This window comes from Alligator sinensis, unplaced genomic scaffold (assembly GCF_000455745.1).
Source record: "Alligator sinensis unplaced genomic scaffold, ASM45574v1 scaffold198_1, whole genome shotgun sequence".
Taxonomy (NCBI): Eukaryota; Metazoa; Chordata; order Crocodylia; family Alligatoridae; genus Alligator; species Alligator sinensis.
This window is the reverse complement of record NW_005841906.1, coordinates 3,001,218-3,014,118: the sequence shown is the minus strand read 5'-3', so window position 1 is coordinate 3,014,118 and position 12,901 is coordinate 3,001,218. Positions and strand designations below refer to the sequence as shown.

Here is a 12,901-nt window from a genome sequence, read left to right as displayed (position 1 = left end):
GGACATTTTGATCCACATGAGACATAGGGGAACTTTAAAACTATCTGGTATTATGTTAGCTGAATACCCAAATTGTGCTACTGGACAATGTGTGAATCATAATAATCCCCTAGGTTTTTGACAAATTTCAGTTTGATGGATGTCATTCGAAAACCTCCTTAGGGTGCCAAGTGCTGTTGCTTGCCCCATGTTTCTCTGCTGGAAGGAAAAATTATACTGAAAATACACTTGGCTTTCAATACTGAAAGCACTTGGCTTATTCAGTCTAGCAAAAGATAGATTGAGAGGGGAAACTTGGTTTTTAAATGCACTTGGGGATAAACAACAGTGGGGAAAAAAGAGCCAAAGGACAATGCTAGCACAAGAACAAAACAATAGAGACCAGCCATGAATACATTTAGCCTGAAAAGTGGAAGAATGTTCCTAGCCATCAGAGCAGTAAAGTTCTGGAATCATACAAAGTAGGGCTAGAAGGAGTCAAACTCCCTACATGAGGCAGGATCATCTCTATCCAAACCATCATATACTACTCCTTGTCTAACCTATTCCTAAAATTATGAGGTAAATTACCCAAAGACACCAATCATACCCTAACCCACCATAGGTAAAGCAGTAGGGCAAGGACTGTCAACCATGCCACTGCAAGTATTGTTAAAATGCACTCGAGATCCAAGAAAGGGGACTATGTTCCCATCCCTCTTCCTGCGCTACAGAAAAAGGCGATAAAAACCCCATCGTCTGTATCTGACCATGGGGTAAAATGCCTTCCTGATCTCCAACGTTCAAATCAGGCTGACATTGGATGCATCTACAGGTACAATTAATTCAAAGCAATAAACCCGGGCACTTATTGCACTGGAGTTTATTGCTCCCAAGTGCAGCATTTGAATGCGTGCCCAGGACTGCAGCATGTTGAGCCAGGTCGGAGCAGCTACAACAGGCAGAGGCCCTAAGGGCCAACCTGCCACCCCAGGGCTGCTCCGACCCAGCTCAGCATGCTGCAGAGGGGCTGGCTGGGGCAAGAGGATGTTACAGTGTGGGGCTAGCCAGCAGGCAGCCCCTGGACTGAAGCAACCCTGTGCCCCAGCCAGCCCTGTCAGAGTCTACATGTGCACTGCTGTGAAGTAAAAAACCATATCAAAGTGTGTAACTTTGGAAAATGTATCAAAGTGTCCATTTTTTATTGAAACTTTCATGCAGGAGAAAGGGAAGAAGACAGAGTTGGAAACTGGTTAGGATCCTGCTCTGGGTCGTTGGAGACCCAAGTTGAAGTCCCCACTCTACTTAATTCAGAGCAGAGGTGATCAGCCCAGATCACTGAGGGATTTCAGATCATTCTGAAATTACACACAGCATGAGGCTGGATGCTGGGTCTCTCATCCTACCCTATCACCCCAACTTCTAAGCTACAAAATAGGAGAGAATCAGTGTTGGAATTGATCCATCTCTGCAAAACATTATCGCTTTGATGAAGTAGTATATTCCAGCAAAATTTCATTTAGTCAAAGCTGTTCTGATCCCCTCTGTTTAGTATAGTCTAGTAGTTTATAGGTTAAATCATTTTTGGAGAGGAAATGGTGGTGAAGGGGAGTAGGGTGAAAAGAAAATGGAAGGATCAGAATGAGATGACTGGAAGGAGAAGTCAAATGTTTTGGTCAAAGCCTGATGCTATTTCACCCACACCCACTCTATTTTGAACTGCACCTCAGTTACCTGAATCCAAGAAGAATAGCAGTTGCTATTACAAGGGCAGAGAAGGAAAGAGCATATCCAGTAGTGTATATGAGTGACAGGTATAGAAGCTGTTCCTCTGGCGCATCCTGAGAGCATACAAGAAAAGAAAAGACAACATGCATTGATCCAATTGGTCTTTTCCTATTTCCCTAGAAACCTCCCTCTAAGCCATCTCTTATAATCCTACTAGCAATCCATCCCCTTTAAGTGCTCAGGTACATATATATGCCGATTACTAAACTGTCTTTCAACTTTCATACTCCCAGAACACCCAAAAAATTTAAATCAACTTCCTGAGCCCTTCTCAGAATGCCAGAAAGTTAACAGAATTAGAGAGAGTGGGTGAGGCAAGTGACCCCATGCCAAAGGATGCTGAATGGACACTTGGGCCTCATACTGACATTCAGTTTTCCTAGGCAAAACACTCCTCTCCCAAGAGAAATCATACAGATGTGCAGGCTTTTTCTCAGAAAAACGTCCACTCCAGTGTCACAACCCAAAGGTGTGATTTTGTTTTGTGTGTGCTTTGGCACCACTGAATTATTTTCCCGCCAATTTGTAGCTTTCTTTGCAGTGTGCATTTCTTCTTTGCAGCACAGAAATGCACTTTGCAAAGAGTTCCCGCCATTTGTATTATAATTCGAGCCCCATTATTGGCTTGCGTGAAATTATTCACACGTGGCGGCTAGCGATTGGCTTGCTAGCCGTATAAAAGGCTTGAGTGGTTTCCGCCCAAGTTGGAGAATTTGGAGAACTCCGAGGAGAACCCCCGCAAGGGAGGACTCCACGAACACCAGGAGGAGGAGACTTCACGTCTCGTGAAGATCTCTAAGCGCTGCGGAGCCTATCGAACCCAGCGTGTACCGTAAGAAGGCTACAGGGGTCTGATCAACCTCTGGCCTCTCCCCGTCGCCGAACGATCCCTCGACGAACCTTTTCCCTGCGCGCACAAGTTCCATGGAGCCTAGCAAACTTCGTGTGAGTTCGAGTACTTTCTTCGGTTGGCGCGACGGGCTCGCGGTTTAGAGCCTCCAACCGGATGGGCTAGAAGAATGTTCACGGGAAGGAACTCTTGTCCGCCTGTCTTCTTTTCTATCTGTAACTGCAACTCAAGCAAGTTTTCCTGCCTGCACCGCAACCATCTTCGGTGTAAGTAAATAATCTTAAATCAAACATTACACGTCTGTGCCTAATTCTAGCGTGTCGCCTGTTTTCTCCGACCCAGCGTGCCCGGGCTGCTGGCCACAGCCCGCGCGGCGCGAAAAAGGGCCCGGATCGCTCCTGGCCCGCACATCCAGGAGAAAAATAACCTGGGAACTTGTGTGGTTATCATTCCCAGGAGAGTTTCTCCTGGGACAGGGTGTATGTATATGCTGTTGATTCTTTCAGAAGAGAACACAGTCCTCTAGCATTCCCCTCCCCTCCGTGTTCTGCTTTATCAAGGAGCAGAACATGCCTCCCCTTCACAATCCCCACATTATGCAGCAAGGAAATGCAGGCTGACCAAGGTCACCCAATCAGGGCTGCCTTATGCACTACTTCCATCTGTGACCAGGAAGATTAAGTGAGCCTGCAGAGAACACTGAGATGTGTGCACAGATCCCCGCTGCCACCCGCAGCTGCAGTGTCATCACTACAAGCTCTCTACTCTTCAGGATTTCAGCATGATTGCCTGTATGCACAGCTCTGGATATGTTTTTCTACCAGGAGAACAAACCTGGAAGAATTCTCCCAGATTATTTGAATGTGTGTATATAGCCTTAGATAGGAAGAACACACAAACATCTTAATACATCAACTCTGTTGTAGCAAACATAACATTTTCAAACTTGGCTACTTAAGGCTTGGCTCTTTGGCATGTCTCTATCGCTACCTGTCTGTGCCAGGTAGTATTGCACTGCTCTATCCATGCTACTTCTTGAGCCAGAATTGCAACCTTAGCACAGCACTGTGAGCCAGCTAAGTAGCCACGGACACAGTGCCGTGCTAAGGAGGCTATATTACTTTTCATTCAGGAGGTGCTACATGGGGAACAGTGAGGCATGTCTCCACATTTCAGATACAAATAAAACTATTCAAAGGTGCATTGTGCTGTGTGTAATGATTCAGGCTGAGTGCTGATGCTGTCATTAAAAAGTGTTTTTAAAAAAGCTTCTAATAAGAAAGGATGTGAAACCTGTTAATGAGAGAGAGTGAGAAAGACTCCTTTACAGTCAAAGGCCAGATGGCCTGCTAATACAGACAAAAATTCAATACAGACCAAAATTAAATTTAATACTTAAAGAAAATTATTTTCTTTAGCAATAATTCTCTCACTGGCTTTGCATTTTGAAGATGACTACAGCACAGCACACAGCAACTTTTATGTAAAACAAGCCCCTTGTGTTTTGATGCATAAACAAACCAAAAAGCAAGCAATTAGGAGCTCTAAACAAGCTAAAATGGAAAAATAAAAATAAACATGGCAAGTCATTCACATTTCAGGTAGTGTCACAGTGTATTTAGGGCTTAAAATCATTGCTCCCCCAAGCACTGTATTTCACCAAAATGAAACGTGCCAACTGACCAAATGTTATCATTAGGCATCTGTTTCCCTGGCAGCTCTCAACAGTTGCAAAAGAAGCCTTAAAACAGCAAGTAGGAATAAATGAGCAGGCAGACAGTTTGTGTTAGGATAATGCTCTCTGCTGGGATATCACAGTGTTCAGAATTAGTGGGATAAACACTGAGGCTGCAAGATGGAAATAACTTGAATTCAACACAGCTGACAAAGTTTAGAACATCTTGCTTCTCCCCCAAGGCACTTTTGTACCCCAAACATTTGTCCTGCTCCCTCTGAAGGACTGTAAGTACTGTAGAGAAGGGAATCCTGAGGGAACAGGTACTCCCAGGTGGTTTTAATGCACCTGAACTGATCAGTACGTATCTGTATTAGAACACAGCTCCTTAGGACAGGGACTATTCACTCAGTAAGTAAGAGGAGAAAGACTTTGTTCTGTAGGGTACCAAATGTTCTGCATAGTCTAGAGCAGTGGGTTTCAACCTTCTTAGACTCAAGGCAGCCCTCAGAAAATGCCAGGTCTTGGCTACCACTCTTTTTCTGACTGAAGAAAAATACTAGAACAATTCTTTTGTTGCAAAAAACTCAGAAAGCCCCAACAGGTCAGAATGGTTTTGATGCTACAGGTTCCTGTGTGAAACCTCTAGGTTTATCTTGTGATCACACATAGGTATTTGCATACCTAATAGTGCTAATATAGTGCGGCATCCCATGGCACCTTTAAAAGGATTTAATGGCACTCTGGGAAGGCCTGGGGGTGAAACTTACCCTCTAATTTTACTGCTCATTTTGAGCAGGGGTTTAAAAAACCCCAAACAAACCAAAACATAAATGCTGAAAAGTTTAATTTTTTGTTTTTGTTTTTGCAGTTCAGTTCACTTTTATAATCTAAGCAGTTCTTAATAGCACAGGAACAGAAAAATACGGATTTTGCCCCAATAGTTTGGAGAATGGGTTGCTAAAGATGACTGCAGTATGAAAATGTGGGATTACTTATTAGTGCTTTAACAAAGGCAGTTCCCCTTACCCTGTCGGCTGCCTCACATTCAGAAAGATTCCTCCAGGGCAGGGTCGAATTCTCCTTCAGCAGCCAAGTGCCCTCACTAGTACAGAAGCGGTAAGCTTGTCTTTGAAGCACTGCTGAGACAAGGAGGGACAAAGTAAGAGCAATGAAGGGGAGCAGCACCGAGCAATTGTGAAATTGCACCTTATTTCTCCTCCATGTTGCTTTGTTAACTGCAAAGACAATGGGCAGTGTTCCAGCTGTTCTTTCCATTTCCTTTCCGTAACAAACACTTCCATGCACTCATTATCATAGATGCTGCATACTGCTTCCAAGAACAATGTTACATAGGGAATGAACAGCATGTACTCCAAAGAAGATTCCAACCCTTCAGCAGCAGCAACCATCCACAGTATCTGTGGTAGAAAACACATGTGGACTGTGTGGGGAAAAACCTTTGTGTGCATTTTACAAGGAGTAGAGAACCCAGGAAACTGAAACTCCAACTTCAACAATTTGCAGAAAGCTTCATCTGAACTTTGTGATGCAGATCCCTCTTCCTTAAGGATTTACATACAGTATTTAGATCCCTGACAAAGAGCTATTACAAAATTTAGTGATGCCTAAGGTGAAGTATAACAACATACCCAGACATGCTTGAGATGGAAGCATGGAAAAAAGCACACATGCTTGTGTTAATCTCAGAATTAGCAACAGGAGAACATCAAAAAGTGGATACCAAACCAAGCACCCAAAAAACATAGATACCTATGCAAAAAAACAATGCCCCCCTCCCCCAAATCCTCTCTTGCTCAGCTGCTTACCTGTTTCTGACTCATCCTAACTACATGTGTAGGTACTAACAAAACAATAAATCAGGAGCCATTCAAACTCAGTTGCCAGTCTGATACTGTAAAAGCAGTCAGGATGAAATGACATGAAATAAAATGAAAGTATATTGAACCACCAAAATAGAATGAAAAGTGGGGAGCTTTCAGCTGCAGGGTAATAAAGGAGGCTTAGTACCAACATAAGGCTTATCCATGTTTAGAATACAGCTCCTGTTGTGGTATACAAGCATCCCAGAGACTGAACATTCAACTGCAGAGTAGATGATGCAGGATTACAGCCTGATTTCCAAACGCTTTTCTTTGCTAACATACATCAGCCTCAAACTAGAAGGACCCCATCCTTCTTGGGGTGAAAAGGTACCACAGTTCATTCCCCCGTTCTGAGTCAACCCTAGCCCCTTGCTAAGACAGTATTTTGATAGACATCTACCCACTAGAAAACTTAATTGAGAGCACTACTTGGTTTTACACAGGTTATCAAAAGATTTGATAATAGCTTTAGCTCACAGCTAGTCTAACACAGGTTGCATCTATATCATACTGTCATTCCACCAAGCTTATCTATTCGCTGAATACTGCAACTGACTGCTTGAAACTTCCGATTACATTATTTTAAAAATAGAGTTCAATGATGATTTTTTAAAATTAAAAATATAAAGTAAGATAAAAATAGCAAAATAAATCATTTTAATTGGTACACAGTAATTTGTATTGTAATTGTTTGGTCAACTGTTATTGATCAAATGGTCGAGAGATTAAGCATGACCACCATAGCACAGAAGAGCAGACAATGGGCATTCTGGTTTTAACCAGTAAGCATCTAGACAAAAACCAGTTAAGAATTATTATGTACAAAAGGAAATTCCACTGTGTTCTTGTCAAAGACTTATTTGACAAGAATTGATTTTCTTTTAAATTATATTTTTGATTCTTTGGAACTCAGTATAAAGAACCAATATTTTTTGGTTCCAGGAAGTCAGGTCTACTCGAGATGAAAATTTAGCATGCAGATCTTAATTTGTCCCAAGCCAACAGAAGTAGAACTTTAAACTTTGGTTTTCTTGATAAGGCATTTTCACTTCAGTTGTCTTTATTGATCACAGGTCCTCTGAACAAAGCAGAATAGAAAAGAGAATTTATTTTATGCTGAAGCTTTGGTTTGTACATAGGGGAATATACTAATTTATGTTCCAGGGTATGAGGAATCTCAAATTTTGCGCCACCTGAAAAACAGCATGATTTCTCTAGACACTAAAAAAAAACCCCACATCTAATTGCTATGCCATGTTACTCTGTATATTTGTATATACTCTGTATATTTGACTCTGTAACAAGACGGATGAAAGAAACTACAATAAAATATAAGGAATTTTGAAATGACATGTCCTTTTGATGCAAGAAATTAAGGCTAGCCATTACATTAAGGTCAAAAAGGAACCCTGGACTCTACCAAAATCCGGCACTGTTATTTTTTAAATGAACTTTTATCACAAGTGACACTTTTCCACAGCAAATTTCAGTTTGCATGAAATTATAATTTTCAGTGGAAAAACTTGTGAGTTTTTGGTATCAACCAGTATCACTACAAAAAAAGTATAAAGAACTGCTCTTTTTCCACCAGAGGGGTAAACGTTCAAATTTTGAATGATGGCTAATATGGATGTCTATGGACACAATGGTCTAGTAAGGGGCAGTCCAACTCATTTGAATTGGCAGGACAGATCTGGACTGCAGGGTTTCTTGAGGTCTGCATGACTGGCCTCTAGAAGCGGATGAGCAGTAGTAACAGAGGAGCAGTATATTATCTACCCCCCACCTGCTGACCATGCTTCTGAAAGGAATCCTCAGCTGGGATCTCAACCAAGAAATTCAGCAGTAGGGACAAGCACCCATGGGATTAATGCCACTGCTGCTTACCCTGCTGTTGCTGAAAGGCATCCTCAAAGGGGGATCTCAACCCAGAATTCTCCTGCAAGGTGACTGGTGACAGAATTAACTCCTGGGTGCTGGCCCCACTGACACAATGGCTCTGTGGGTTAATATGGTCACCTCATCCTGCTACAAAATTTCTGTCCATTTGGGTCATGATTTAACCATTCTCAGGTTGCATGCAACCCACAGGCCACCATTTGGACAGTTCTGGTCTAATGCACATAGCTTTCTAAGGGCTACTAGGATAGGGACAGATATTACACATAAACCGGCTTAAGTGATCAGAAACTGGTTTAAACCTGTAACAGAACAGATGTTCAGTACACATAAGCCAGTTTGAAAATGGCTGAAACCGGTTTGAGATAAATCTGGTTGAATGTAGTATCAGACTTAACTGACATGCTCTCTGGGCTGGGTAGGGCTCTCTGCTCCACAGCACAACTGGTTCCTCCCCTCTGCTCCCTGGTTGCAGCTCCAGCACAGTTTGCCTTGATGAGAGGCATCTGTGTATTAGCTAGCAGACCACATGCTGGCTACAGTCCATGCTGAGTCAACAGGTAGAATCAACAGGTAGCTGGTAATGTCCCTCTGTTGTTTTCTTAATGGGGTGATAAACACTGTTAACAAGTCCCTGCTGGGATAATCAGAGCATTCCGTCGGGTGCCTGGCCACACCTCCCACCCTCAGCTCAGCACTGTCAAAGGGAAGGGAGGGCTGTTCTAGCACCCCCCGGCTTCTAGCCTGAGCCACTGCAGACATGTGCCTGCATGTCTGTGATGTCTGTGCAGTTACGAAGTGATTCAGGCTCAGGCTTTTTGAATGTCTGTCTCTAGCCCTAATGACACAGCATGTACAGCAGCCCAGAGGTGCACAGCAGGCAATGTTTGAAATTGCTGCCCAAGTCTTTTGAAGAACAGAGAAATGATTTGGGAAAACCTAAGATAAGAGTTTTATATTTCTATGCCTTTCGATGCATGTGGTCTCAGGGATCTTCTACTTACTAGATGGTTTTGTTTATGAGTAAAATCAGAATACAGACCAGAATTTGACTACTGCCTAATACACAGAGACATCATTAGCCTGGAAGGAAGAGCCCAGACAAAGCACAAACTAGGCAGAGAGGAAAGCTGCTATTTCAAGGATAGTGACTCCCAATCAGTGCTTGAAATAGAAAGGCAAGCCTCCTAATTAGAAAATTGGATTACTTTTCAATGTTTGTTAAGTAAAATAAAAATTGATTATGTCAGCACCTGGCAGGTTGACTACCACTGGCTAAGACTTCAGTCCAGACTCTTTTTGTACTGCATTGTTCTAGCCCCCCCACCCCGCTTTGTCCATGTCACTTTCCTAGAAGTAGAAGGCAAAAGGCCAGCATCCACTCATCTTCCTGGCAGCAGACTCCAGCACACACAGATAAAGTCTACTGCTGATATGAAAGTGACTTTGGTAGTTGGGAGGAGAGTCCATATGAATTGAAAGCTCTTTCTACTGCTGTTTCTGCCACACCGATGAAACAAAAAACAAACCCAGCAACCGATTCAGTTTGCTTCAGTGCATCACCACTATCATTGTCAAGTTTTCTACATGGAGCTTGCATGTCTTTCTAACAGAATGATGCTTCAGTTCAAAGTAATAGCAGCAGATGGAACAATCTGCATTTGAGACAGGACTAGAATCGACTCAACATGCACACTTTGGGAGAATTCCAAAGGCAGCAGAAACCCTCTACTTACTTTTACAACACCTAAATTTTGCTACCTGCACAAAGCACCAAAATATCCTGCTTTTTACTGCATCGCAAAAAACACATTTTTTAAACCTGAAAATTGTTTTCTTTTTGTACTGACATATCAAGTTCTAGGGTGAGATAGCAATATTTTCCATGCTGGATTCCTTGCATAGCTTTATGTCTCTGACATTATCCAGAGTTAATGCAGACTCCAGAATTCCAAAAACAGGATATGATTTTCAAATACCTTATTTTAAAATAGTGTGTGTGTTGAAAACTAACATGTACATAAATATCTTGGATTTAAACACAAGAAATATTTAACTCAACCCTCCTGGACTGTCACATGGAGAAGTGGTGTATAAATCAATATTTCTTCATTGTGGGTCCAGTCTAAAGACTGCTATAATCAATGGGAGTCTGACAGACAGTAGTAGACTTTGAATCGAGTCTTAGGTTAAAAAAAAAATCATATAGGTACATAGGGGACTAATAGTCAAATGCTTCAAAAATCACCTATGTCCACAGAACTCAGGAACACACAGTTCAGTCTCAGATATCTACCCATAAGCTTTTGAGTAGAGTAGGAAATAACACATGGAGGTGACCAGTGTGCACCTATCAACACATGCCAAAAACAACACCAGGAACTGTATATGGCCTTTACTGATTTGACCAAAGTCTTCGACTGTTAACCATGAGGCTCTATGGAAGATCTTATTGAAGTTTGGCTGCCCAGGGAAATTTTTCACCATTCTAAGACTCCTTCATGGCCAGATGACTGCCTCCATCCTATGTAGTGTTTCCACTATGGAGTCCTTTGCCATTCGAACTGGTGTCAGGCTGCGTGATCACATCAATTCTGTTTTCCATCTTTCTTGTAGTCATCAAGATGATCATCCATGACCATCCACCACATGATATCGGCATCAAGTACAGAATGGACCAGAACCTTTTCAATCTTTCCCACCTTCATGCCAAAATCAAAGTTACATCAGCCTTGTTTCAGGAGTTTCCATACACCAATGATTGTGCTGTCATTGCACATGCTGAGGAGGACTTACAAACGGCCCTTAACTGCTTCTCTCAAGTATACCAATGCGTGGGACTGACTCTTAACATTGGTGTGACAAGGGGCCAGTCCAGGGTCATGATCCCACATCAGCCCACCCACCTGTTTAAGTAGGGCAGTCAGCCTAGACTCACCTGCCATGACTTTCTGGTTTAATAAATTGGTGTTCTAAATGGGACGCTGCTCATTATAATGCCCCGATGCCAGGGGGAGCAATCCAAGGCCTACACCATGGCCCATGCCTTGCAGGTGGCACCCAGAATCTTACTGTATTCCTGGCCTAAAGCCAGACCAACTTAGTCCTCTGTCAGGCCTCTCACATGCTGCTTTGTCCTGAGCCTCACTCATACCACCCGCCTCTCACTGGGGCCTCTTGTACTCCACCCTCTCTCACTGGGCCTCTTTCATGCTGCTCCCTACTGGGCCTCCTTCACTCTGCCCTGCTCCTCTAAGTGGCTCCCATAAGCCATCAGGCTTATCAGTTTCACTCCTTGACTGGCCAACATAAAGCCTTTTGGGCCTCTCCTGTGACCCTCATCTGGGTAGTGACCAGCCAATTCACCAGACATTGGGTTATCTTCACCCTAGCCCCTCATTGGGCGCTTCTACCCATACAGAACACACTCTTGTGGGAGGTGGCCCATGTGCTCCCCTGCTGACCATCCTCCAGCCCTACTCATCACACCCTCTGATGCATACCCTTCAGACCAACCTTCAGCCCTACTCTGCATCTTGCTTCAGTTTGTAAACATGCTCCCTACTCTGTGCAGGCCTACTAAATATCTTACTGCCCTTCTCCAGGGTCACTCTTCTGCCCTCTCCCTCGGGGCTATCCAGGATCATACATCCCCCTGGGCTCAGGTGTCCATGGATGTGCGTGGCCTTACTACCTACTACTGGGTCTCCTGGGGCCTTGCACCCCCTAGGGCTCAGGTGTCCAGAGACATGCCTGGCCCTCTTACCCACAATGTTGTGGGGGCTGGGGATATTAAGGAGCCCCTACCCACCTTTTACTGGGGAGGTTAGCAGTCCTGGCATTTGAATGACACTGACCCGCCACGGGCAGTCCTTCCAGGCCTCCCTACCCAAGCAGGGTGCAATTTCAGGTCATGCCCAGGACCAAGAGACTCCTGCCATCCCCATTGCTCCTGCCCTTACCTCCAAGATGTTGTGAGCAGCAGCTCTGCTGGGTGATGTTGCTCCCTCGGCTACAAGCAGCAAACTGCTGCCTCTGCCTGCCTTGCCTAACTTTGAAAATGGCCACCTTAATCAAGCACCTGCCGGCTGTCTGCTCCAGCCCTTAAAGTGGCAGGCACCAAAGGAGCACTGCCACAATGGGAAAAAGAAAGGTGCTTCACCAGCCTGCTTCAGGTCAATCAACTCCCCCACAAAAGATCCTCACTGACAGACAGGAGCTGGAGAACACTGAACACTTTCCATACCTCAGCAGCCATCTCTCAAAGAAAGCTAATATCAATGAGGAGATCCAGTATAGGACTCAATATGCCAGCTATGCCTTTGGAGTGGGGGTGCAGCCAGATGCCAGCCAGCATGGCACCCTGAGGCAGAGGGGTCAGGGAGGAGGTTTACTCTTCCTTTTGCCCCCTTCACCTCCAGGGGACCATAGCTTGGGTCTACTGCCACCTCTAATTGTTCCCTGCACAGGGTAAGCGGTGGCATAAGCCCCCTCCATGCCCCCGCCACCAGACGCCAGAGGGAGGGATGAAATAACCCCCCTCCCTACCACCTTACTTAAGGGGGCCATGTCAGCTGGCCTCTGGCTGAACCCCCCCATCTTGTCTGCTGGAGCAGCAAGGGGGCAAGGACCTGCACAGGTGCAGCAGCCCCTTCCCAGTGGGGAGCTACACTGTGGCCAGAGGCAGGGACAGGTGGGATGGGCAGAGCTGCTGCAAACTGCACGGGGCAAGTGGCAGCACTGAAGCTCAGAGAGGTGGCCATAGCCCCCCAAGCCTCCCCTAGTGCCACTGCTGCTCACCCCGCGCAGTCGCGGCAGAGCTTC

The 12,901-nt window shown here is 44.5% G+C and overlaps 1 protein-coding gene across 1 annotated transcript in view; it reads right to left on the bottom strand.

The window, feature by feature from the left end:
- Positions 1-12,901, bottom strand: part of GLP1R (glucagon like peptide 1 receptor) — a 149,361-nt gene that overhangs the window by 45,602 nt on the left and 90,858 nt on the right. Inside the window, 2 exon segments of the mRNA XM_025197834.1 lie at positions 1,714-1,820; positions 5,322-5,434. Of these exon segments, the coding sequence (XP_025053619.1) occupies positions 1,714-1,820; positions 5,322-5,434 (220 nt within the window).